The sequence below is a fragment of the Erythrolamprus reginae genome, chromosome 2, assembly GCF_031021105.1.
Source record: "Erythrolamprus reginae isolate rEryReg1 chromosome 2, rEryReg1.hap1, whole genome shotgun sequence".
Taxonomy (NCBI): domain Eukaryota; kingdom Metazoa; phylum Chordata; class Lepidosauria; order Squamata; family Dipsadidae; genus Erythrolamprus; species Erythrolamprus reginae.
Window position 1 is genome coordinate 223156519 of NC_091951.1, and position 27687 is coordinate 223184205.

The 27687-nt window shown below is 42.6% G+C and overlaps 1 protein-coding gene across 9 annotated transcripts in view; it reads right to left on the reverse strand.

Annotated features, from left to right (window-relative positions):
- The window catches only part of PTPN6 (protein tyrosine phosphatase non-receptor type 6), a 55966-nt gene that overhangs the window by 11252 nt on the left and 17027 nt on the right, over nucleotides 1-27687 (reverse strand). For all 9 annotated transcript variants that reach the window (XM_070742010.1, XM_070742011.1, XM_070742007.1 and 6 more), the window contains 7 exons: nucleotides 17537-17747; nucleotides 13958-14074; nucleotides 12075-12188; nucleotides 10908-11004; nucleotides 5922-6001; nucleotides 5671-5820; nucleotides 4796-4927 (listed from right to left, as the gene is read on the reverse strand). In XM_070742010.1, coding sequence (XP_070598111.1) covers nucleotides 4796-4927; nucleotides 5671-5820; nucleotides 5922-6001; nucleotides 10908-11004; nucleotides 12075-12188; nucleotides 13958-14074; nucleotides 17537-17747 — 901 coding nt within the window. The remainder of the gene's footprint in view (nucleotides 1-4795; nucleotides 4928-5670; nucleotides 5821-5921; nucleotides 6002-10907; nucleotides 11005-12074; nucleotides 12189-13957; nucleotides 14075-17536; nucleotides 17748-27687) is intronic.

The window sequence follows — 27687 nt, forward strand, 5'->3', positions numbered from 1 at the left end:
TTTAGGTTTGCCCTGCCCATTTTTTTTCCATATGCTTCTTTATGCATCCAAATGAACCCACAAATGCCTGAAGAAGACATGCTTTTTTTTAAAGACCTTTAAAACTTTCATGTTCTCCTCCCTCTCCTCTTTAATATAATTCTCCAATGAGGAAAAACAGGATCCTTGGTCCCAGTGAAGTTGTTTGGAATTCTATCCCCATTGTCCAACTGAACCAAAAGGAATGATGCCTCCCATCAGAGGAGAGTTAGAAACATAGAAGACTGATGATTGAGTTCTTTTTCTCCCTTTGTGGTTCTTATTTTATTGAAAGTTTAATAAGGTTTTTTATTATTATTATTTTTATTATTATTTGGATTTGTATGCCGCCCCTCTCCGGAGACTCGGGGCGGCTCACAACAAGTGTAAAACAAATCATAAATAATTCAATTAATTAAAATATTTAAAGATTTAAAAAACCCCATATACTAACAGACACACACACAGGCATACCGTGTATAAATTAAATGTGCCCAGGGGGAGATGTTTAGTTCCCCCATGCCTGATGGCAAAGGTGGGTTTTGAGGAGTTTACGGAAGGCAGGAAGAGTAGGGGCAGTTCTGATCTCCGGGGGGAGTTGGTTCCAGAGAGTCGGTGCTGCCACAGAGAAGGCTCTCCCCCTGGGGCCCGCCAACCGACATTGTTTAGTTGACGGGACCCGGAGGAGGCCCACTCTGTGGGACCTAATCGGTCGCTGGGATTCGTGCGGCAGAAGGCGGTCTCGGAGATATTCTGGTCCGATGCCATGAAGGGCTTTAAAGGTCATAACCAACACTTTGAATTGTGACCGCGGAGTGATGGTGAAACATGGGCATACCTGGGTAAGCCCATGACTGCTCTCGCAGCTGCATTCTGCACGATCTGAAGTTTCCGAACACTTTTCAAAGGTAGCCCCATGTAGAGAGCATTACAGTAGTCGAACCTCGAGGTGATGAGGGCATGAGTGACTGTGAGCAATGAGTCCGGGTCCAGATAGGGCCGCAACTGGTGCACCAGGCGAACCTGGGCAAACGCCCCCCTCGCCACAGCTGAGAGATGGTTTTCTAATGTGAGCTGTGGATCGAGGAGGATGCCCAAGTTGCGGACCCTCTCTGAGGGGGTCAGTAATTCCCCCCCCAGGGTAATGGACGGACAGATGGGATTGTCCTTGGGAGGCAGAACCCACAGCCACTCCGTCTTATCCGGGTTGAGTTTGAGTCTGTTGACACCCATCCAGGCCCCAACAGCCTCCAGGCACCGGCACATCACTTCCACCGCTTCGTTGACTGGGCATGGGGTGGAGATGTAAAGCTGGGTATCATCGGCATATTGATGATACCTCACCCCATGTCCTTGGATGATCTCACCCAGCGGTTTCATGTAGATGTTAAATAGCAAGGGGGAGAGGACCGACCCCTGAGGCACTCCACAAGGGAGAGACCTCGGAGCTGACCTCTGACCCCCCACTAACACCGACTGCGACCGGCCAGAGAGGTAGGAGGAGAACCACTGAATCACAGTGCCTCCCACCCCCAACCCCTCCAACCGGTGCAGAAGGATACCATGGTCGATGGTATCGAAAGCCGCTGAGAGATCGAGGAGCACCAGGACAGAGGATAAACCCCTGTCCCGGGCCCGCCAGAGATCATCCATCAACGCGACCAAAGCGGTTTCCGTGCTGTAACCGGGCCTGAAACCCGACTGCTGGGGACCTAGATAATCGGCTTCTTCCAAGGACCGCTGGAGCTGGAGTGCCACCACCTTCTCAACAACCTTCCCCATAAAGGGAAGGTTGGAGACTGGACGATAGTTGTTAAGTACGGCTGGGTCCAGGGAAGGCTTCTTGAGGAGGGGGCGCACAAGCGCTTCTTTATAGAGTGTTGGAAAAACTCCCCTCCCCAAGGAAGCGTTGGTGATCTCCTGGGCCCAGCTCCGTGTCACCTCCCTGCTGGCCGAGACCAACCAGGAGGGACACGGATCCAGTAGACAGGTGGCGGAACTCACAGCTCCAATGACCTTGTCCACTTCATCAGGTGTCACCAGATCAAACTCTTCCCAGACAGGTGGACAAGTACATGCCCCAGTCACCTCGACTGACTCATTGCCAGTCGACTCTGTTTTACAATTGGAGTCGAGGTCAGCCCGGATCTGAGCGACTTTATCAGCGAAAAACGTGTTAAACTCCTCGGCGCTACTCTGCAAGGGCTCCCCAACTCCCTCCTGATTAAGAAGGGAGCGGGTCACCCTAAACAGAGCGGCCGGGCGGGATTCCGCTGATGCAATCAAGGCGGCATGGTACGCGCATCTTGCCGCCTTGAGCGCCACTTTGTAAGTCTTAATAAAAGCTCTTACAAGTGTTTGATCAGATTCAGACCTACTCTTCCTCCATCGCTTCTCTAGACGTCTCTTTTGGCATTTCAACTCCCGGAGCTCCTCGTTGAACCATGGGGCTCTACGGGGTCTAGCGCCGCGGAGAGGTCGCAAAGGCGCAATCCGGTCGAGAGCCTCCGCAGCAGCCGTATTCCAGGTCTCCGCAAGAGACTCCGCCGAACTGTGGATGAGTGCCTCTGGAATAACCCCAAGCGCCGTCTGAAAGCCCTCTGGGTCCATCAGGCGTCTGGGGCGGAACATCTTCATTGGTTCTGCCTCCCTGCGGGGAAGGATTGGAGCCAGGAAGTCAAGCCGTAGTAGAAAATGGTCTGACCATGACAAAGGCAATGCTTCTAAGCCCCTTAGTCTCAGACCATTTCTCAATTGCTCGGAAAGGAATACCATGTCAGGCGCGTGCCCTCCCTCGTGAGTCGGACCCTGTACTACTTGAGTCAGGTCCATGGCTGTCATGGTGGCCATGAACTCCTGTGCCAACCCAGAGGTTTCGCCGAGTGACGGCAGGTTGAAGTCCCCCAGGACAATGAGTCCGGGGAACTCCACTGCCAACCCGGCTACCTCCTCGAGTAGCACAGGCAGGGCTTTTGACACGCAGCTGGGAGGCAGGTACGTGAGAAATAAGCCCACCTGGACCCCTAAGTCCAACTTCAACAAGAGAGACTCGCAACCCGCAATTTCCGGAGCAATGAGTCTACTCAGGCAAAGGCTCTCCCTGGCTATAATAGCCACTCCTCCCCCCCTTCCCTGGGGTCGAGGTTGATGCCATAGGTTGGGGAAAAGACGAGTATTATTTCTCCTTCTCAGTAGTGACTGAGTAGTGATTACTTTCACATCCATCTCAGCATATGATACGACAGTGGATACCATCTTACACGGTAGACAAACTAATTCTGCCACTGGGGTTTGAGGAGGAAAAAGGCTTCTCAGGAGATGCTGCTTCTGCACAAAACGGAAGCCTTTCCATCCCCCTGTTGATATAGCTAAGAATTCTTCCAGGGGACCTATTAGGGATAGGGTATAGCTTCCTGTGCTATGTCTCTGCTTTTCTTTTTCTACATTAGGATCCACCATAACCAGTGGTGGACTGCTGCCAGTTTGGACCAGTTCAGGCAAACCGGTAATTCCAACTATCAGCTGGCCCCACCCACCTGCCCCTGCCCTATCCTGTCCTATACAGTGGTACCTCTTCTTACGAACTTAATTCGTTCCGTGACCAGGTTCGTAAGTAGAAAAGTTTGTAAGAAGAAGCAATTTTCCCCATAGGAATCAATGTAAAAGCAAACAATGCGTGCAACCCCATCCCAAAAGTCACCCCTTTTGCCTTGCGCCGCTGGGAATCCCCGCCTCCAAACTTCCATTGCCAGCCGAAACGCCCGTTCCTGCGTTGCTGGGATTCTCCTGAGCCTCCCCTCACTGGGATTCAAAGCAGCGCCGGCAAAAATGAAGGGAATCCCAGTGAGGGGAATCCCAGCAATGCAAGAACGGGCACTTTGGTTGGCAACGGAAGTCCAGAGGTGGGGATTCCCAGTGAGGAGAGGCTCAGGGGAATCCCAGTACTTCGGATGGCAATGGAAGCCCGGAGGCAGGGTATCCCAGCGGCAGCAGCTCGGGTTCGTAAGGTGAAAATGGTTTGGAAGAAGAGGCAAAAAAATCTTAAACACCGGGTTCGTATCTCAAAAAACTTGCTAGTAGAGGCGTTTGTAAGAAGAGGTTCCACTGTATTTCCTTTTTCTGGCTCAGCTGATTCATGCAGCAGCACAGCTGATTTCTGCACCTCCGCTGTCCTACTTACCAAGGCTTCCTTAGAAGGTAAGCAGCTAAGCTTCACATTGCTGTATTTTGAACGCTGTGCACAAGCACGTTAGGCGTGGTGCACAAAGCACATGGCCACCAAACAAGTTGTTAAACCAGTTGCAGCCTACCACTGACCATAACCCAAACCCTTGCAAACATTCGGCCCCTGCAAACAGATGGAGGAGGGAGGGAAACAAACCTCTGGGAAAGATTGCACTGAGATGCCAAACATCACAAAATCTCACAAGTGGATATGCACGTGTGCAAGATTTCAGTGAAATTTTTTTTTTTGCTTTCGCGCATGCGCAAAAGTAAAACATGGTAAAATCTCTCTCGTATGCGTGTCCCCTTGCAAGATTTGGCTTCCTGCACATGCGCAGAAGTTAAATACAGTATTACTTGGACATGTGTATGCGCACGCTGGAGATGCAGAGCTGCACGCGCAGCTCCATTTTTGGTATCAGAGCTATGATGTGGCCCCTACTGGTAGCAACCCGCTACTGCCTCTGGCTCCTTTCCATTTGTTAGTTCCCACCAAGGTTTGAAGTCAAAGTTGGATGCATGAAGGAAATGTTCTAAGGCTTCAGGTACTCACATTATTGATTGGTGAAAGCCGAAGTTGTCGGAGTTTATAGTCTATCGCTTCACGATCTCCAATATTTTCCACAATATATGGCCCGTACTCTTTGCTGCTTCCTACTTCTGGCCAGTAGGAAACACATTTATTCTATTAGGAAACCAGGAAAAGGTAAGGGAGAGGATCCATTGGAACTTTATTTAAATTGACACCTTTGTTAAAAGCAGTTAAACAAGTTTACAGGTTTCCCCTGAAGTGCAACTTTGAAGCAGTTTTTTTAGCACTAAAGTGATTTTAGTGGAAGTCCAATTCAGTGTTAAGGGAGGAATTATGATGAAGCATATCTCTGTCCTGTTTGGTCTTCTCCCTGAATTTCTCTCATTAGTAGAGATTGTTTATGCTGAGCTCATGTTTTGGAGATAAGCAACATCTCTCTCTCTCTCTCTTTCTTTCTTTCTTTCTTTCTATCTCTTTCTATCATCTATCAATCTATTTCTCTATCCATCCATCTCTTTCTATTTATCTATAATCCATCCATCCATCCATCCATCTCTTTCTATTTATCTATAATCCATCCATCCATCCATCTATCTATTTATCTATGACGGTCTTGGAATATTCGGGTTTCTTCCCGTGTAGGATTTGGAAATTTCTGACGACGTTTCAATGAGGTCCCACTCGCCATCTTCAGGCTGGTGCTTCTGTCCTTGTTCTAGGGCGAACACTATCTATCTATCTATCTATCTATCTATCTATCTATCTATCTATCTATCTATCTATCATCTATCTATCTATCTATCTATCTATCTATCTATCTATCTTTTCTATCCATCCATCCATATCTGTATGTCTGTCTGTCTGTATGTCTGTCTACCATATGTCTGTCTACTTACCCGTCCTTTCTCCACCTCCCGAGTGGTCATCACAATGATGCGTGAATTTTCTTGCCATACCATCTGCCAGAAATCATTAACTGAGGCGTCCAGGCAACCTTGGCTGGCAATGTAGGTTTTACTGCACTCCTCTGGACTGAACAGCTCATTCTGCCAAGAACGAAACAGATGAGATTAAAAAAAACTCAAGAAAGAAATGACCACCACCCACTTCTTTTCTCCAGGTATTAACAGGGTAAGCGAAACCTCACCTTGATGTAGTTGGCATTGATATAATCCGACCCAGGAATATTTACATCTCTGTCTTGAAGGATAACTCTGGAGTGGTCAACTGGAAGATCAGACAAGAAATATATCACTGAAGAATCACATCATTTGTGAAAGGGGTTTTAGTAAATTTTCAACATATAAATGGCAGGAGGCAGTATCGGGTTGTTACTGGTATGGACACTGCATTGGTAGCAAAAGTTGAGCTGTGCGCGCAGCTTCTCTTCTCTTGCGTGCATGCACACACCTCCTGTTGTGGTTCAGCCTGAGCAAGATCAAAGACCAGCTGCGTCTCTGCTGGCTCCATGCCTGGGGGAGGCTGAGAGCGAAGAGGAAAGTGACGAGGAAGAGGGGCCTGGGAGCCCTGGCGAGGGGCTCTCTCAAGCCAGTAGCTTGGAGTCTCTGGAGTCATTGGATGATGAGGCACAAGCTATCATTAGTATGCGACAGAGACGCATAGATCAAAGGAGGCAGCAACTGAATACCGTATTTTTCGCTCTATAAGACGCACCTGCTGATAAGACGCACCTAGATTTTAGAGGAGGAAAATAGAAAAAAAATATTTTGAGCCAAAAAGGGGAGAGGAAGAGAGGAAGGAGTGAAAGAAGGGAGTGAGGGAGGGAAGAAGGGAGGAAGGAAAAGGAAAGCAAGAAATGGAGGGAGGAAAGGAAGGAAGGAAAGAAAGAAAGAAAGGGGGAAGGGACAGGAACAGAGGAAGGAAGCAAGGAAACTTATGAAAGGGGAGAGTAAGAGAGGAAGGACTGAAGGGAGGGAGGGAAGAAGGTAGGAAGGAGAAAGAAAAGAAGAAATAGAGGAAGGGAAGGTAAAAGAGAGAAAGAAAAAGAGCAAGAAAGAAAGCAAGAAAGAGAGAAAGAAAGAAAATGAAAGAGAAATAAAAATAGAGAGGGGGAATGAAAGAAATGGAATGAGGGAAGGAAGGAGAGAAAGAAAGCAAGAGAAAGAAAAAAGAATGAAAGAGCAAGAGAGCAAGAGAGAAAAAGAAAGAAGGAAAGAAAGAAAGAAAGGCAACTTCAAAGAAAGGCTCACTGAGCATCTCTCACTCTCTCTCTCTCTTTCTATCCCTCTTTCTTTCTTTCTCTTCCTTTCTCTCTCTCCTCTTTCTTTATCTCCTCTCTCTCCCTCCCTCTCTCTTTCTCTCCCCCTCTCTCCCCCTTTCCCTCTCTCTTTCTCTCTCTCTTGCTATCTCTCCCCCCTCTCCCCCTCTCTCCCCCCTCTCCCACTCTCTTTCTCCCTCTCCCTCTCTTTCTCTCTCTCCCCCTCTCTCTTTCTCTCTCTCTCCCCCTCTTTCTCTCTCTTCTTCTCACTTTCTCTCTCTTGTTTCCTTTCTGTCTGGGCAGATGGCTGCCTTCTGCCTTGGGGCGCGATTCGCCCCCTCTCCTCCGCCGCCGCCGCCTTCTGCCTTGGGGCGCGATCCGCCCCCTCTCCTCCTCCGCCGCTTCCTGCCTTGGGCGAGCAATCCCGGAGTCCGGGACTGTGTGGCTTTGCGCCATGAAGAGGAAACGGCTCCGGCAGCAGGGAAAAGTCGGCCGTTTTCTCTTCATGGCGTAAAGCCACCCTGTCCCAGACTCCCGGATTGCTCACCCAAGGCAGGGGGCGGCGGAGGAGGAGAGGGGGCGAATCGCGCCCCAAGGCAGAAGGCGGCGGAGGAGGAGGAGAGGGGGCGAATCGCGCCCCAAGGCAGAAGGCAGCGACGTTGGAGAGGGGGCAGATTGCGCCCCAAGGCAGGAGGAGGCAGCGGAGGAGAGGAGGCAGATCGCGCCCCAACGCAGGAGGTGGCAGAGGAGGCGGATCGGGCGGGCAATAGGGCAGCGTGGAGAAGCCAGGGGCGCATTTGGCCGGAGGCACCGTGGGGAGGCAGGGGCGGCCACGGCTCCCTTTACTCCTATTGCCACACCTCCCCGCCCCCGCCCACCTCCCCGCGGGCTGGCAGGGGGATGGGGAGCACGCGCCCGTGGAAAAGGGCGCTCGGGTGTATTTGGGGGTGCACGCCTGCTCACGGGCGTAGCTTACGGGGAACGGTGGGCCAGGCAGCAGCTAGCCAGCCAGCCGGCGGGATGGCGCTTCCGAATTCGCAGCCTCCCCCCCCCCCCCCCGCCTGCATCTTCGCTCCATAAGACGAGGCTGATTTTTCATCCTACTTTGGGAGGAAAAAAACTGCGTCTTATGGAGCGAAAAATACGGTAGGTATTATCAGCGTTGAATGAGGAACACCAGGGCTTGGGTGTGGTCCTCATTAGCAGGGAAAGGTTTATAAGGCATGAGAACCATTCCAGCAGCGTGGAGTGTTATCACAGTGGAGTTGGAGTTATCTGCCTTTTCTCTCAGTGTTTTGTTCCTGGCTCGTGGCCCAGCAGTCTTGAAGACCCATGGGAGGTTTGTGCCTGTTAGCAACAGCCTTGTTTGTCATCAAGGATCCTGTGTTTTTGTATGAACAATTGCCTTCGTGTATCTATTTGGAGTTCCAGTGTTTTCCTGACTTGTAAGGACATTTTCTGTTGGCTTCTTTTCTCTTTACCATTATAAAACTGTGTTTGGATTCAACCGGTGTGTCTGGCTTATCTTTTTGGGTTGGTCATAGCTTCCGGAGTGACCCAGACAGAACACCTCCCAATAAGGAAGCAAAATCTCATAAGGAGACCCGTGCGCGTGTGAGATTTCGCTGTTTTTTTGCTTCCTGCGCATGTGCAGAAGCAAAATCTCACTGGGACGCACACAAGTGCATGCAGGAGAAACGAAGCTGCACACACATTGCATTGGTAGTGGAGGTAGCGACAACCCACTCCCAGTAATGGGCAGCCAAAATTTTTACTTCCACATTTTGTGGCTTGAGGGTCATTTGACTGGGTAGGAGTGGCTTTCTGGGCATGTAACCAGGTGGGCGTGGCTTGAACGATCATCATCGTTCAAGTGAACTGTTAAATTCTTGACTTACAACCTCCCCAGTGTCGCTCTCTGGGGTGACAATTTGCTTTGCGTTTCCTCTGCTTTCCTTCCTGGGTCATTCCCTGCCTCAGGCTGGGTAGCTAGGCGAATGGGTGCCAATCAGCTGTTGAGAAAAGAGGGGGGGAAATGCCCCCCCTGCAACTCCTGCCTGTGCTGGTCTCTCTGCTGCTTTCTGAGGAGGAGGAGGGTGGGATGGTCAGCTGGAGCTGAGCACACAGCTTCATTTATGTTGTGAGCTACCCCGAGTCCTTGGAGAGAGATGGCATACAAATCTAATAAATAAATAAATTTCCACTGATGGAACTGTGTCCCACCATGTCCTGCCTGCTGCCCACCCCTGTCCGCGCCTGCTTATGACCTATTTGATGCACCTGAAAACACAGTGCTGAAATTCTTATTTCCAAAATAGCACTGGTATACTCTGACCTCAATAACACTACTTACCCTGTTTCCCCAAAAATAAGACGTACCCCGAAAGTAAGGCATGTCAGAGGTTTTGCAGAATTTGCTAATATAAGGCACCCCCCGAAAATAAGGCGTAGTCAAGTTTACATACGGTACGGTAGAAAAACATACGGTGCCATTCAAAGCTGTTCATAGAGGTACCGTACTAATGTGGCGTCCCCTGCTGGCCCCTTCCATCGCTTTGTACCGTCCAGTACAGCAGACACAGTCTGCTGCTGTCTCACCGCCATTACAGTCTCCACTACAGTGCATAGACTGTAGTTCCTCTGGTGGCCAGAAGCTGCAATAGCGGGAGTATACTGTTGTACCATATAAGTGCCGTCGTTTGTGTGTGTGGGTGCCATACTGACAGGTACCATACGGTACACTTTCTTTGGGGGTGTCAGCTTTTCTGCCTGTGAATTTGTCTTATTTGAGAAATATAAGGCACCCTCCGAAAATAAGACGTAGCACAACTTTTGGAGCAAAAATTAATATAAGACAGTGTCTTATTTTCGGGAAAACAAGGTAGTTGGAATGCAAGGATTTGTTATTCAGTTCCTCTACTTCTTTCTTTTCAAAGAGATTCTAGCATCCTGCAGAAAAGACTAGAGGTAATGTGCCTTTCCTTCACCATCCAGGGAAGGAGAGAGAATAGGAGACAGAGAGAGAGAAATCCCTCAGCAGGCAGCCTGTGGCCTTTCTTGGCAGTAAGCAAAAAGAACAGCAGTTCAACAAAACTGGTATGCCAAAGAAAGCCAATGTGGCCACAACACTCTGATGCCTTCACAGCTGAAGGGATGGGCAGGAAAGGGGAGAACCATAGTCCTCGGAAGGAGAGACTGGCAGGAGTTACTTTCATGAGAAATAGGTTACTCACCAATCCCATAGAAGGAACCCAAAGAGCTTGAATTGCGTTATTGCTCCTCCCTCTCTAGTTTTAGTCACCTTCCATTACTTTCTCACATTTATCTTGTCAGTTTGCTTTAGGTTGTAATATATAGTCTCATTTTAATTGTTTAAAAGTATTTGCCAGTTTTATATTATTTTATTCTGATAGGGAACTTTTTTTTTTCATGCTCAAGTCAAATTTTATAAAAAATAAATAAATAATTTTGCTAGTTTCTCAAACTGAAAAAGTTTGAAGTTTCAAGCTGGAAGCAAATTAACTCAACTATCCATCAGGAGAAAAGTTAGTTCGTAAGGCAATATATAACTATGAAAGGTTGTACAACATGCAATAAAGCAGTGTTTCCCAACCTTGGCAACTTGCAGATATTTGGACTTCAACTCCCAGAATTCCCCAGCCAGCATTCGCTGGCTGGGGAATTCTGGGAGTTGAAGTCCAAATATCTGCAAGTTGCCAAGGTTGGGAAACACTGCAATAAAGTACTAACCAGACTTTTGCTTCCATGCTATTTGTATATTTTTATGGAACTGTTTGTTTTGAAAAGCAGAAATACACTTGTAATATTTCAACTGCAAGAAGGAGGAGTATTTACATCTTGGTTATCGGATTGTATTACATGCATAGGCTAAGCAAGGGTGAACACCAAACTCACAGGGCAAGATATTCTTATAGCGGTTCTTGCACTTATTTTCTGGTCTTTGACCCTCATGTCGATCATACAGGTTCTTCGTTTCTTGTTTCTGCAGACTCTGAACGAAGAAAGGAAGATGAGTTTTAGTAATGCAGATGTAGCTGACAGTTGAAAAGGCACATCTATATTTTAAAAAGAGATGGGAAAAAATAAATCTTCAAATATTTAAATTGTTCAAGAATTTAAATTAACAAGAACAAGGGGACACAATCTGAAGTTAGTTGGGGGAAAGATCAAAAGCAACATGAGAAAATACTATTTCACTGAAAGAGTAGTAGATCCTTGGAACAAACTTCAGCAGACGTGGTTGGTAAATCCACAGTAACTGAATTTAAACATGCCTGGGATAAACATAGATCCATCATAAGATAAAATAAAGCAAATAGTATAAGGGCAGACTAGATGGACCATGAGGTCTTTTTCTGCCGTCAGTCTTCTATATTTCTATGTTTCTATGTTCAATTAATGGCTGCATTGTATTTCACAATTACTATATGACTATTGATTATGTCCCTGTTGGGTAAGGCTACCTCACATTACAAAAGCATGGGGACTGATGCTTTCTATGATAAGGAAATTAATTTCTGCTTGAGACATCATTGGTCTGAGTCCTAATTTCTTCTACAACTGTATTGTGGGTAAGGAAATTCTGGCTTTCAAGTGTTGTCGAATTACAGCTCCCAACAGCCATCTTCTCGGGGTTCCTGGAGGTTCTAGAAATAAAGTATGAGTATTTGGGTTGCAGGATTGAATTCTGAGACTAAAATGTTAAATCTGAGGCTGGAGGCCGAAGAAGAGGATAACAGCTCTTTATTTAATAATCAGGAACATCTAAAGTGACCACCTCACAGGCAGGTAGCGACTTAAGAAAACAAGCGGCCAAAACCGCACCTTATATACTTTGTTACTAGCGCTGGGATTGGTGACAATGTTTCAAGACTTCGCGCTGGAGCTTCCTATTGGTTGCGCCCGGAGGCTCCTTATTGGTCGCGCCTCGGCTTCCCATTGGTTGCGCTAGCGGGCTTCTTATTGGTCGCCCTGCTCCAATCAGCGATCACATTTATTCTAACAACTTGCAAACATAACATAAAACACGAGGAATAGTTCACTGCAGAAAACTCTACTCACATCAAATTCCTCCCAGAAACCACCTTTGTTTGCCTCTTCTGCTTGACTCCTCCTTTTGAGCATTTCCACTCTGTTTTCAATATCAGCTGCATTCACTCGAGTGGCATTGAAAGGCTTAGAGAGGGAAAATGGGGGGATGAAATGAAAAAGAAAAGAAAAGAAGGAAAAACAGAACGTTGAAACAGAGAGTAAGAGCACCAAGGTGCCCGTGGATATTTCTCTCATCAATTTCATTAGTCACTGGTCAGATGCCTATTCCAGTCTAATGCTGTTTGTCTTTTCTTAAACTTATAAAATAAATAAATTCTAAGAAACTAGCAGGTTATAGGCCGGTGATGGCGAATCTTTTTTTCCTTGGGTGCCAAAAGCGTGTGTGCATATTCCATCATGTTAGATATTTGCCTGGGTGACCTACCCAGACAGGGCAAAAGTCAAAAGTTCAGATTTGTTTATTGCATGTTGATTGGTTGCCTTCTTTTGGTGCTTAAAATGTATCTTTGTAAAACTGCCCTGTTGCTGGGCTAGATTGTATAAATAGGAGAATTGTCATTGTATAGAGCTCTCAATACTCCATTGCTTCTTGACTGAATTGACTTCCTTGTCCTGTTAGCGAAATAAACCTTGCTTGATTCAACCTTGCTGCGTATACGCGAGTGCCCACACCCATAATTCAATGCCTGGGAATGGCGAAAATGACCTCCCCCGCGCTCCCGGAGGCCCTCTGGAGGCTTGAAATAGACCATTTCTCAAACTCTGGTGGGCCCAGTAGGCCCCTTTTTCGCCCTCCCTGGGCTCTAGAGGCAAAAATGCCCTCCCCTGTCCCCCCTGGAGACTCTGCGGAAGCTGAAAATGCCCTCCCAGAGCCTCTGGGTGAGCTGAAAAACAGCTGGCACATGCGCATTACAGCTGAACTAGGATAACAGCCTGCGTGCCAGCAGATATAGCTCCGCGTGCCATCTGTGGCACTCAGGCCTTTGGTTCGCCATCACTATTATAGGCAAAGCATCAGATTCTGCAATGAGTTATATTTCCAAGAATATCTCTGAAACCTGCAGATTGTCTGTAACATTCTCAGAAACTAAGTATGATCTAGATTTGCAAGCCACTCCTGAACTTGGTTTGCAAATGTGATAAATGTGCAGACAGAGCAAGATTGCAAGAACCATTGGGTACCAGAGGCAGAAAAAGAGAGTTGCAGGGATCTATCACTTTTCCTAATCTCACTTTGGGGAAATGGACATTTTATAGTTTTATAGTTGGACATCCCATATAAATTTTGTTCCAAATTTTGACAACAAAATATTTGGGGAAAATTCTATGTTTACACCTTACCTGTCACTCAAAGTATAATCTTAGTTATGTTTTATTGAATAAGTTACTATGACTAGGGTCATAAATCCTACTAAACCGTAAGCCACAATGATTGATTGTATAGAACTCGCAAAATCAAAATCAAACAAATAACATAGTTATCTTATTTTTGTGCAAATCTAAGTTGTTTCTCTGTATAGGATGTTAATTATTAAAGCAAAACTGGAGACTGAGAAAAGCAGTTGATGAATGGAAAGTATCAAAGATATGAAGTTAAGATTCATGGATGTATCTGATGCTAAATTTTAGTGAGCGGTTTATAATTCATTAATTTATCTTATTTATGCACACTTTATCAGCACAATTGGCTTTGTAATTATCATGAACAGATTGTCTTTAGGTTGAGAATAATATTGTTGATGCTAATAATATTACAGATACACACACATAATACATGATAATGTCTGAATTTACATATCTACACCACTTTCTATAAACTGTATTAGACAACATAATGAAATTTATCTTTTGAAAAATTCAGAGATAAAATTGATATATAATAGCTTATTTACCTGTCTCAAATACACATAATATCCAGATGCCTCCTCAATCCCCGTCTTCTTAAAATGTTCCACTAAGTCAGCCAAACTGAGGAATCTTGCTGTACCCCCAATTGTATACTGCCCTTTCTAGAAAAATGAGAAAACAAAAAGCATTATGATTCCAGTCCCTCATATATGTAGGTTCCTTAGTGCAGTGTTTCCCAACCTTGGCCACTTGAAGATATCTGGACTTCAACTCCCAGAATTCCCCAGCCAGCGAACGCTGGCTGGGGAATTCTGGGAGTTGAAGTCCAGATATCTTCAAGTGGCCAAGGTTGGGAAACACTGCCTTAGTGCCTATGTATAGACACACTTAATCTTGCTCCTATATTTTATTTTTTACTTTTCAGTCTTGTGGAAGGCTAATCATCACAACCACTCTAATTAAAACAATTACCATATTTTTGGACTATAAGTTGCACTGGAGTATAAGATGCACCTTAGTTTGGGGGGGAGGAAATAAGAAAAAGGCTGATTGGGGTTGGATCAGCCTCCCAGAACACTCCCAATCAGCTGTTCCCAGAGTTGAATTTCAGTAACAAGTTTATTGGTTGTGAGCTCTGCTCCTAGCTTCTTTTTTTCTGCTTGTGAAACCTCCATTTCAGAGGATTTTATTTCTGAAACTCCAGAGTGTGAAGCTCCATTTCAGAAGCTTTATGTCTGAAGCTCCATTTGAGAGGTTTTTTTCAGCCTCTGAAACCTCCATTTGAGAGGCTGGGCAGGGCTACATTCAGAGTATAAGATGCACCCAGATTTTCACTCTCTTTTGGGTGGGGGGGAGGTGCGTCTTATACTCTGAAAAATACGGTAAATATTTTATTTGCATTTTATCCCTGGTTTTGAATCAATCATGTCATCATCTCTTTATGCAAATGTATTTTTAGACAAAAAAGTGGGCAATTAAAATGTTGGTCTCTTTTTAAGATTATGTTTTGTTTTGTTTTGTTTTGTCTTGGTTTTTTTTGAGGGGGTGGGGTGGGTTATTGCACAGCATTCCGAAGAGAAACCAAAGGCTTGGTGCAGCAGCTTCAAAGGACATCCATCCATGCAAAGACATCTGTGGATACGTTATTGATAATCTCATAAATTCCATTCAGAGCATGTCTGGGACAACCTCTGAATAGTCATGTATGCCTTCCAGAAAACTAATAAAGGAGAGAACTAACATAAAACTAAGGGGATATTCCTGATAGTTAGAACAATTAATTAGTAGAATGACTTGCCTCCAGAAGTTGTGGAAGCTCCATCGCTGGAGGTTTTTAAGGAGAGACTAAACAGCCATTTGTTCAGAATGCTTGAGCAGGTAGTTGGACTAGAAGTACAAGACTCTGTTATTCTATTATTTAATTATTTTATTTATTTATTTATTCAATTTTTATGCCACCCTTCTCCTTAGACTCAGGGCGGCTTACAACATGTTAGCAATAGCACTTTTTAACAGAGCCAGCCTATTGCCCCCACAATCCGGGGTCCTCACTTTACCCACCTCGGAAGGATGGAAGGTTGAGTCAACCTTGAGCCGGTGATGAGATTTGAACCGCTGACCTACAGATCTACAGTCAACTTCAGTGGCCTGCAGGATAGCACTCTACCTGCTGCGCCACCCCGGCTTAATTATCCATTCCTTCTCCGTGGTTTTGAGGGTTTATGTCTCCAGATTACAATGAACACGAAATTTGACATAGAGAGGACTGAAGTGTTAATGATGCTAGCGGCTACAGTTTAGAATCAGTGGGAAAATGCTTATTTTGGATTTCGTTGTACTCATACTTAATGGCAATCTGGAGAAACCCGAACATGTAAATGATATTGGACATGCCCACAAAATCAATAACAACGAGCCCTTTTTATCAGCTTTGGCTGATAAATCAATGTGCCTCTCTACCTGGAGGTGAGAAAACTAGGCTTCTAAATTCTCTAAGTGGAGATTATGTATAATTAATGAAAAGTTACAATTATTACTTTCTGTTTAATAGTTGTCTCTTCTGGGACACTAATCATTGTATTTGGAGAGCTCTTAAGGGCAAACCCTCCCTAACAGTCCACAGAGTATATAGTAGATTGAGACAACACAATCTTCAGTCTGACAAGATGTCATCTGTAAGTATTAAATAATAACAATCTCAGCTTGGAAGAATGTCATTCTTGGTTTTGAGCCTGACAGCAATGAAATATTTCCAGAGAAATGAAATCTCCAGGTTTCACCAGCTACTTTAGACTTTTAACCTCCTTCTCAGGATCTCCAGATGAATAAGTAGAAACTCCGCTGTGGGGGCAGTGTCAAAAAAGAAGAAGCCATTTTATGCTTAGGCTGTGAGGCTGACTGTGTACTGCAGAGTCTATGGCTTCCATTTGAGCACAGATGAAACCCAGAAACATAACCAAGCTCTTCTCCTGATCTACCAGAGATCAGTCTCTTCCTTGATTAAGGACACCTTACATTCGTTCATTACTTCACCAGGCCCACATCTTGGTGCACATGATGCCACTCTGACCTCTAAGGCAGTGTTTCCCAAACTTGGCAACTTGGAGATATCTGGACTTCAACTCCCAGAATTCCCCAGCCAGCATTTGCTGGCTGGGGAATTCTGGGAGTTGAAGTCCAAATGTCATCAAGTTGCCAAGGTTGGGAAACACTGCTCTAAGGATCCAGCTCCTGAACCTCAAAAGACTTGACTACAGTTACATTCGTCATCTACTATGGCCAAACATAGTTATTTTAGGAATTTGATTCCTGTTTTGTTTGAGGTGCAACTAACCTTTCAGTGGTAAAGATACTAAACGCATGGATGCAAAAATGAAATGTTACAGATGAACGAATAAACTGTTACGGGTCATGAAATTCCCAGTTGGATTGTCATCTGGAACCACATAAGAAGGTGAAAATGATTTGTATACCATCTTACAGGCAGTAATATCCTCTCTATCTCCTCCTTTACCTTCTCTCCCGCGCGAGAGCCATCGTGGGGCTTCCCAGATTCACCGACGTTTCTACAACACTCCGTGGCCTACATTGGCTGCCGATCAGTTTCCAGTCACAATTCAAAGTGTTGGTTATGACCTTTAAAGACCTACATGGCATTGGACCAGAGTACCTCTGGAATCGTCTGCTACCGCACGAATCTCAACGACCAATAAGGTCCCACAGAGTTGGCCTTCCCCAGGTCCCGTCGACTAAACAATGTCGTCTGGCAGGCCCCAGGGTAAGAGCCTTCTCTGTGGCGGCCCCGGCCCTCTGGAATCAACTCCCCCCGGAGATTAGAACTACCCCCACCCTCCTTGTCTTTTGTAAATTGCTCAAGACCCACCTATACCGCCAGGCATGGGGGAGTTGAGACACCTTTCCCCCAGGCTCTTTATATTTTATCTTTGGTATGTATGTGTTGTTTGGTTTTAAATATGATAGGGTTTATATACTTCTTTTTAATATTAGATTTGTTCACTATAGTATTGTTTTTTATCATTGTTGTGAGCCGCCCCGAGTCTTTGGAGAGGGGCGGCATACAAATCTAATAAATTATAAATTATTATTATTATTATTATTCTCACCTCACACATAATCTTGATGTGAGTAACTTTGAGTCGTTCTTGACTGTGGGCTCCAGTAACATCAGTCCTAGGTTTAGGCTGGTCAGTCAGGACAGACAGCACAAAATCACCAGGCTTGCTAAGGCTCTCACGCACTAAGAAGGTCCATGGGGCACTCTTGCCTTGGAGTAAACCCTCAGCTGCTGGACCCGAAAGATGTCCATGGTACCACCTGAGGAAGAAGAGAAGTGACATAAATAACCAATTTTGTAGAGTGAATGGAATGTAATCAGACTAATGGAAAATTTGGATCATGACCAAGAAGGGACAGAAAGGAAAAACAATTATTAAGAAAGCTACATGAATCAACATAAATATATTAAATTTTGTTTTTGCTTTATGTAAACAGTGAAACAAATAATTCTTATTTGCACTGATTATTTTCCTCCCCGATAGGATAAACGTGCATGCATAGATTTTAAAATATTAATAAGGGCCAATATATATATTTTTTTGGCTCTATGTAATTGTCTGCTTTATCATTTAGTATTCAGTAAATTCATCCTAACATTTTTTTTAAAATCAAATCTCAGTAAATTTAAAAAATGAAAGTGTCTGTGAAAAAGCAGAAAAAAACTTTTACTACGGGACAAGGAGTTACGGCAGCAAGTGTTAAGGACATTGTAAACTATGTGGAGAAAATAAAACAATGTGATTTATCCAAAGTTAATTTGGGGGTAATGTAGATAATGGCAGGGATCCAGTTCATTAAAAATAAATCAGCTCGGTTGAACAGGGAGGAAAAAGCTCTCTAATGGGATTTGCCACCATTTTGTACAGCAGCATAGCTAGTCCTTGATTTGCAACCATAATTGAACCCCAAATTTCTATTACTAAGCAAGGCAGTTGTTAAGTCAATTTTACCTCATTTTAACAACCCTTTGTGCCACAGTAGTTAAGAAAATCACTGTAGTTGCTAAATGAACCATTTGGTCATTAAGTGAATCTAGCTTCTCCCTTATTGACTTTGCTTGCCAGAAGCCGCTTGGAAAGGTTACAGTCACTCATGCCCTCATCACCTCGAGGTTCAACTACTGTAACGCTCTCTACATGGGGCTACCTTTGAAAAGTGTTCGGAAACTTCAGATCATGTAGAATGCAGCTGCGAGAGCAATCATGGGCTTTCCTAAGTATGCCCATGTTACACCAACACTCTGCAGTCTGCATTGGTTGCTGATCAGTTTCCGGTCACAATTCAAAGTGTTGGTTATGACCTATAAAGCCCTTCATGGCATTGGACCAGAATATCTCTGGGACCACCTTCTGCCGCATGAATCCCAGCGACCGGTTAGGTCCCATAGAGTTGGCCTTCTCCGGGTCCCGTCAACTAAGCAATGTCATTTGGCGGGACCCAGGAGAAGAGCCTTCTTTGTGGCGGCCCCGATCCTCTGGAACCAGCTCCCCCCAGATATCAGAGTTGCCTCCACCCTCCTTGCCTTTCGCAAGCTCCTTAAAACCCACCTCTGTCGTCAGGCATGGGGAAATTGAAATTTCCCTTCCCCCTAGGCTTATAGAATTTATACATGGTATGCTTGTATGTATGAGTGGTTCTTTAAATTGGGGTTTTTTAGATTGTTTTTAATATTAGATTTGTTCATTGTCTTTTTATCTTGTTGTTAGCTGCCCCGAGTCTTCAGAGAGGGGCGGCATACAAATCTAATAAATACAAAATACAAATACAAATGGTGATCACATGACCCTGGGACTGTGTACCTGTCATAAATAAATGCTACTTGGCAAGAGTCTGGATTTTGATCACATGACCACAAGGGATACTGCCACAGTCATAAGTGTGAAAACCGGTCATGAGCCACTTTTTTCAGTACTATTGTAATGGTCACTAAATGAATGGTTGTAAGTTGAGGACTACCTGTATTGTACCTCAGTGTTTTTTAGAAACCTGTATCTCAACCTAGAAATATCCAGATGGGCTACAAAAATCAATCAAAAACCTTAACAAAATTAAATCATAATATATATATATATATATATATATATATATATATATATATATATTAAAGTTAAACTTTCAGTTATAATAGTGAAAATTATTTTAAAGGCAGTAGCAGAAAGTACTAAGGTACAACGTTTTATGCATTTAATCAGCATATAGGAAGCAACATTCTAGGGCTAGAGGAGCCTAGAGAGAAATAAATAAAGGGGAAAAACAAGATACACACTATTCCAATCCACATAAATCATAGTCAAGTATCATGTGGCCTGGATGAAACCAGAATTAAGGAAAGAAGTGAAAGAAATAGAAATCATGAAAAACAACTGAGCGGACCACAGTCCACTTAAGATGATATGGAAAGGACACAAGAAAAAAAGGAGATGGACAATGAGCCAAGAAGTATTGAAAGAGAAGGAATACATACAAATGATGGGAAAGGGATTGAAACTATTTCTCAGAATAAATATAAAAGAAGATATGTCGCTCCAAAATTTGTGGAATACCACCAAAGCAGAGGCTCATAACAGCATATTTGCAAGAAGAAACAAGGAAAGAAAACAAAAACAAGAATCCCTACAGGGAGAACTCAAAAGAGAGGAACTAGAGATTCAGAATGATCCCCAAAGTGATAAAATAAAAGGAGGAAGAGATCTAATTAAACATAAGCTTAAACACAAGACAAATTGCCCTGGAAGCTTAAAATGGCAAAACAAAATTATTTCGAGCATGCTAACAAAGGATAAAATGATTTTAAAAATTTCTAACTATTTCCTGAGATATAAAATGGGAGGTAGTAAAAGAGGTGATGATAACATGGGCAAAAAAAAATTTGGCTTCTACAACACTGAATTGGAGAAATGGGAGAAAATTTGGGATAAAAGCTATAAATTGATGGTGTCATATTTATAGCGGTATAATACATATAAATGTATACAGTATTTATAAAATATTCTACGAGTGGTACCTCCAGCAAGGATAGCAAAAATGTACCCCAACACATCGCCAGACTGTTGCGAAATGCAAACAAAATCAGAGAACATGCTATCACATGTGGTGGTTATGCCAAAAAGCAAAGCAATACAGTACTAGAATAGGATAAGGAAATGGCTCAAAGAGATAACAAACCAGCAAATATACATGAAGCTGTAATTATTTATAACTATATATAACTACAGGGAACCAGGACAAAAAACCCTGCAATATTTAATTTTACATACTATAATAGCGGCAAGAACAGCATATGCATATATAAAAGTGAAAAACATTCACGCCATGATTGTGAAATCTCCTGAACCGTAAAGCCTACAAACTTGAAATTTGGTACATAATACGTATTCTTCTTGACTTCTAGGTACTCACTAAGAAAAGATTTTTCAAAATGACCATCAAATCATTAGTATTTCTTATATTATTGTTAACACACTGTGATGCTAATTAGTTAGACATCCTACTCTCTCTCTCTCTCCCTCCCGACCCAAAAATAATTCTGGAGAGAAGGGGAGAGGATAGGAGAGGCTTGTATGGAGCAAGCCTGAGGGAGAAAAGGGGAGAGGAGAGGTCGATCGTAACTACTCATTAATTTTCAATCTGTGTTGATTTATCAAGCCCGATCACATAGTTTTGTAGCGGAGCACAGATATTCAGCTAGCATACTATTTATTTTTATTTATTTATTTATTTTGTCCAATACACCATGAGGGTTTTAGTGTGTATATATCTATATACACATAGTAAAATACATGATGAAGGTTATAGAGGAGATACTCATAGTAAAATATATCTAAGAAATAATAGAAAAGAAGATATAGTAATGGAGCCTCGCTACTGATTTGATTTTAAGACTCTTTTTTTGTGGCAATTATTAAGCAAACACTGTGGTTGTTAAGCAGGCATATTGTTCACTATGGGGCATTTTTGCGGAAAACAATATATTCTCAGCCAAAATGTTGTAAATCATAATTATCAGGCCCTGGAACATTGCGCGGGATGGCGCAGCAGGTAGAGTGCTGTACTGCAGGCCACTGAAGCTGATTGTAGATCTGAAGGTTAGCGGTTCAAATCTCATCACCGGCTCAAGGTTGATTCAGCCTTCCATCCTTCTGAGGTGGGTAAAATGAGGACCCGGATTGTGGGTGCAATAGGCTGGCTCTGTTAAAAAGTGCTATTGCTAACATGTTGTAAGCCGCCCTGAGTCTAAGGAGAAGGGCGGCATAAAAATTAAATTTAAATAAATGAATGGATGGATGGATGAATGAATGAATAAATAAATAAATAAATAAAAATAGCCATAAAAACAGCCCAGATGCTGAATGCCTGAAATGCAGTCACATTACTGGGGGAGCATGGGAGAGTGGAGGGAGATGGCTGTCAGAGGTATCTGTCATAACTTTGAGGGTCATTAAGCAATTGGTCATAAGTCAAGGGCTATGTGTACTACTTATTGATTTATTACATTCATACATTGCCCAAGTCCATTGCATTTCTAGGTAATATACAGTAGAAAATTATTTAAAACAATACAATACAAACAATATAGAAAGCAAATATCTGGGGAAATTTCATAAATCAGTCTTACGCAGGAACCCTGGTGGTACAGTGCTTAGATGCAGTATTGCAGCCTAACTCTGCTCACAACCTGAAGTTCAATCCTGACCAGCTCAAGGTTGACACAGCCTTCCATCTTTCCAAGGTCAGTAAAAAGAGGACTCAGATGGTTGGGGACAATATAGCTGACATTGTAAAAACAGCCCAGAGCATGCCATGGAGCACTGGAAAGTAATGAATATGTCTAATGTTGTTGCTGTAAATCTCAAGGGGTCCACCATCCATTGTGACATGAGCTTTGGGGAAACATGAGTCTGATTTTTAAGGCATTGCTTAAATAAGACCAGGGTGAATTTGGTATCCAAGATCTTCCCTGGTGGCCAACTGTTTAATTTAAAGTACTAATCTTTAAAGGTTGACATGATTAAGATACTATCGAAAGGGCCATCTTTCCTGTTATGAACTAGTTCAAATGTGCAAGAGAAGCTAATTTATTTATTTATTTTTATTTATTTATTTTGTCCAATACACAATGAGAGTTTTAGTGGGTAAAATACATGATGAAGGTTATAGAGGAGATACTCATAGTAAAATATATCTATGAAATAATAGAAAAGAAGATATAGTAATAGAACATATCAATGAAAGAATAGAAGAAGAGATATAGGAATAGAAGAAAGGAATAGGAGATATAGGAGAGCAATAGGACAGGGGACGGAAGGCACTCTAGTGCACTTGTACTCGCCCCTTACTGACCTCTTAGGAATCTGGATAGGTCAACCGTAGATAATCTAAGGGTAAAGTGTTGGGGGTTTGGGGATGACACTATGGAGTCCTGTAATGAGTTCCACGCTTCGACAACTTGGTTACTGAAGTCCTATTTTTTACAGTCAAGTTTGGAGCGGTTAATATTAAGTTTAAATCTGTTGTGTGCTCTTGTGTTGTTGTGGTTGAAGCTGAAGTAGTCGCCGACAGGCAGGACGTTGTAGCATTTGATCTTCAATACTTAGATCATGTTTAAGGTGTCTTAGTTCTAGGCTTTCTAGGCCCAGGACTGAAAGTCTAGTCTCGTAGGGTATTGTGTTTCGAGTGGAGGAGTGAAGGGCTCTTCTGGTGAAGTATCTTTGGACATTTTCAAGGGTGTTAATGTCTGAGATGCGATATGGGTTCCAAACAGATGAGCTGTATTCGAGGATGGGTCTGGCAAAAGTTTTGCAAGCTCTGGTAAGCAGTGTGAGATTGCCAGAGCAGAAGCTACGTAGGATTAGGTTTACAACTCTTGAAGCCTTCTTGGCTATGTTGTTGCAGTGGGCTTTGGCATTTTCGGTGAATCTTTTGTTATTAGTATACCGAGGTCTTTAACCGAGTGGGGATTATCTGTGATAATTTGATTATTCAGTTCGTATTTGAAGTTCAGATTCTTCTTCCCAATGTGTAGGACAGAGCATTTGCTAGTTGAGATTTGGAGTTGCCCTGTGTTAGACCACTCAGAAACAGGGTTCATGTCTTTTTGCCTCTCCTCTTCTAGGCATATTTGTCTTCACATCATAGAAGGATTTCTCCTACATTGCTCCCAAGCATTGTCATGTGCCCTTTTTTGGCTCACTTCTTTCACATTTAGAAAATCTATCAATGACATCAGACAACTTTGCAATTCTGTACAAAAGCCTAAAGTAGTCTTTTTTCCTGTTCATTCAGAAATTTAATATGAGTAAGCATGTTCTCTCATCCTGGAATGAAAGAAGATATGCGGCATTGTGGATTTTCATTCAAACAACATGAAATTTATTCTTCTCCCACTTAAATGTGGAGGTAACAAGAGAACTTTCACCTCTACTAACCAATAAACATCATTCATAGTAGGCATTGGGGGGAGATTGAATGCCTAGCCACCATGGTAGTGGAAGGAAAATATTATAGTATTTGGAAGAGAATAAATGTGTCCATGTACATTAAAAGAAATTGAAAGAGGAAGTTATACATCCTTCAGTTGTCAGTCCTGCAAAATGATTTTTTACCACTGCTCGTTGATATATGTCCGGTAGGTCAGAAACAGAAAATGCATGTTGGATTTGTTCTAATATATATCAATGCAAGGTAAAATTTGGTTCAGTTGTTTTCATATAGAAGATCATTGATAGAGCAACCTAGTGTTTCATGTTTATTTTTCCCTATATACTGTATTTTTCAGAGTATAAGACGCACTGGAATATAAGATGCACCTAGATTTTAGAGGTGGAAAACAAGGAAAAAGTACAGTATTCTGAACCAAATGGTATAGTAATCTATTATTTAATAAAATACCAGTGGAGCAGAACACTTTTTACAAACTTATATACGTTTTACAATAATGTGCACTTTTTACAAACTTTAAACTTGACAGCTTTAAGACTTGTGGACCTCAACTTCCAGAATTCCTCCTCCTGTCATGCTAGCTCAGGAATGGGAGTTGAAGTCCACAAATTTTCAACTTGCCAAGTTTGAATACCCTTGCACCCCTAATCCCTAACCCAGAGGTTTTCAAACTTGACAGCTTTAACAGTAGTGGACTTCAACTCCCAGAATTCCTCCTCCAGTCATGCTAGATGGGGTAATTAGAAGGCAAAAACAGCCCCATTTTTGCAAAAAATGGGCCATCTTTTTACATGTCTTTTCACAAAAATTGGGTGGGCAAAGGGTCCAGTGAGCCTGCAAACAGCTCTTGGGTACTGGGAGATAGCAAAAATGCCCCCATTTTTGGCCATTTTTAAAAAATAAAAATGGAGGCATTTTTGCCTTCCCCCAGCACCCAAGAGCTGTCTCCATACCCCTTCCGCACTCCATTTTTACAAAAAATGGGCAAAAAATTGTGCTTTTTTTGCAAAAACGACCATTTTGCCTTTTCCCAGTCCCCAAGAGTTGTCTGCAGGATCCCCGGACCCCTTCTCTGGGTGATAGCAAAAAAGCCCCCGCCATTTTTTGCCCATTTTCTTTTTGTAAAAATGGGCAAAAAATGGCGGGGGCTTTTTTGCTATCACCCAGCACCCAGGAGCATTGAGCAGGCAGGGGGCGGAGCTTCGGGACAACAGAAATGGCTGCATTTAGTGTATAAGACTCACTGACATTTCTATCCTCTTTTTTGGGGGGGAGGGAAAGGTGCATCTTACACTCCGAAAAATACTGTTCTTTTGTCTTTGGTTTGTAATAAGGTGACCAATCGTCCTCCTTTAGGGGGGACAGTCCTTCTTTTGTAGGTTCTGTTCTTCCTCGAAAAGTGTTCTCCTGCCTGTCCTCCTTTTTGATATTTTAAAACTAATCTATTAATCTCCAGAGATGCCGCGCTGAACTGTTATGTGTCATGTGATGGTCCAGTTCGGAAAGACGCGATTATGAAACGCATGCGCAGGGCACAGGAGAACTTCACGTGTCTCGCACTTGTGTCCCACCATTGCCTCTACATTATACTTCGTGTTTACTTTAATGGAAATGCAAAATTATTTCTTTCTCAGTGAATATTATACTCAGGTAAGTACAATTCATGTTTTGTTAATTCATTAATTCAATTTTATACAGCCATGTTTTCAACACAAGTGTAAAATAATTTAAATATAGATTTAGTAAAGTTTTATTGATTTTGTTATTAAAGTTTTAGTCTTAATTATTAATTAAATTAATAATTAATATTTTAATTATTAATTTTATTTATTGTTAACGTGCTTGCATCGCTCGTGTGCTCTATATTTCATTTAAAATTTTTAATTTCATTTAAGGGATCAAAAAATCAAGAAAGAAGAAATGCCATTTCAATGATCAATTGAAAAAGGAATTTCCATTCCTCATATGAAAGAAAGACACCATTGTTTTTTGCAATATTTGCAGAGGAGAATTTTGTATTGCAGTTGGAGGCAGAGCAGCTATAACGAAACCAACTTGAACACCAACAAACATAAGCAATCATTAGATGCATCAGTTTCCAGTAATAGTAACAGTAACAACAACAACAACAGAGTTGGAAAAGACTTTGGAGGTCTTCTAGTCCAACCCCTTAAATCTTCTTTAAAACTTGCAGTGTTGGGGCATTCACAATTTCTGGAGCCAAGCTGTTCCACTGATCATCCGTTCTGACTGTCAGGAAATTTCTCCTTAGCTCTAACCCACTTCTCTCCTTGTTTAGTTTCCACCCATTGCTTCTTCTCCTACCCTCAGGTACTTTGGAGAACAGGTTGACTCTTTCTTCTTTGTGGCAACCCCTGAGATATTGGAACACTGCTATCATGTCTCACCTGGGCCTTCTTTTCATTAAACTAGCCATGTTCTTCATATGTTTTAGCCTCCAGTCCCCTAATTATCTTTGTTGCTCTTCTCTGCAATTTTTCTAGAGCCTCAATATCCTTTTTGCATCATGGTGACCAAAACGGAATGTAAAGTAAAAACATTTTTTAAAAAAACTTCTAATTATTCTGAAGACGAAAAACAGCTGTAATAGAGGGAACATTTGCATTTCATACCATAATTCATAATAACAGTTTTCATAGTATGGATTGTACAACTAAATTATTGAAAAAGTTTTACAATGCTAAATTTTCATGTGTCAGGATAAAATGTGAGGCTATTATAAAATCAGTATTTAAAAATTACTGTGATAAAATACAGCATTTTTGGAGTATAAAACGCACCGGAATATAAGACGCACCTTAGTTTTTGGAAAGGAAAATAGGGAAAAGAATCTGCTTACTAGGTATTTATCTGGCTAGCATCCTTAGTCTGGTCAGCTTCAGCACATTATTTTATCCCCTGGTTAAGGGCTTTAAAAAAAGCCTTTATTCTGAGAGAGTAACAATGAAAGAGCTTGCAAGCCAGTAAGAGCTGGGAACATCATTAGCATCTGTAAAGAAACAGTCTGAGCAAGTTAGACCAATAGGAGGAAAATCTGGAAAACATTCTTTGCAGAGAGTAACAATGAAAGAGCTTGGGTACATTAATAGCACCTGGTTAGGGCTGGAAAGAAACATCTGGAGCAAGTAAAGCAATGGGGAAAACCCCCTGCAAAGGTGGGGTTTGGAATACATTCTTGGCAGAGAGTAACAATGAAAGATCTTGCAAGCCAGTAAAAGCTGGAAACATTGTTAGCACCAGGTTAGGGCTGGAAAGCAACATTTGCAGCAAATAGAGAATGAAAAAAAAATCAAAGACAGAGTTTGGAAAACATTCTTCCCAAAGAGTAACAATGAAAGAGCTTGCAAGGTAAGAGCTGGGAATATCGTTAGCAGCTGGTTAGGGCTTGGGGAAAAAAGATACTTTCAGAATATAAGATGCACCCAAAATATCAGCCTCTTTTAGGGTGGCAAAAGATACATCTTATACACCAAAAAATATAGTACAGTACTTGCAGAAGACTTGAAAAATGCAGCATTTGTAACGGTTTTATCTGATTCATCAAATCATAATGAAACCAAATTGTATCCAATGCTAGTAAGTTATTATAATGTTACCAAGGGCACTCAAGTAAAATTTTTAAATTTAGACACCATTGAGGACGAAACTGCTGAAACCACCTATACAGAGTAATAAATGAAAACAAATTTATACAGAGTAATAAATGAAATCAATTTGAAATCTAAAGCTGTTGCACTAA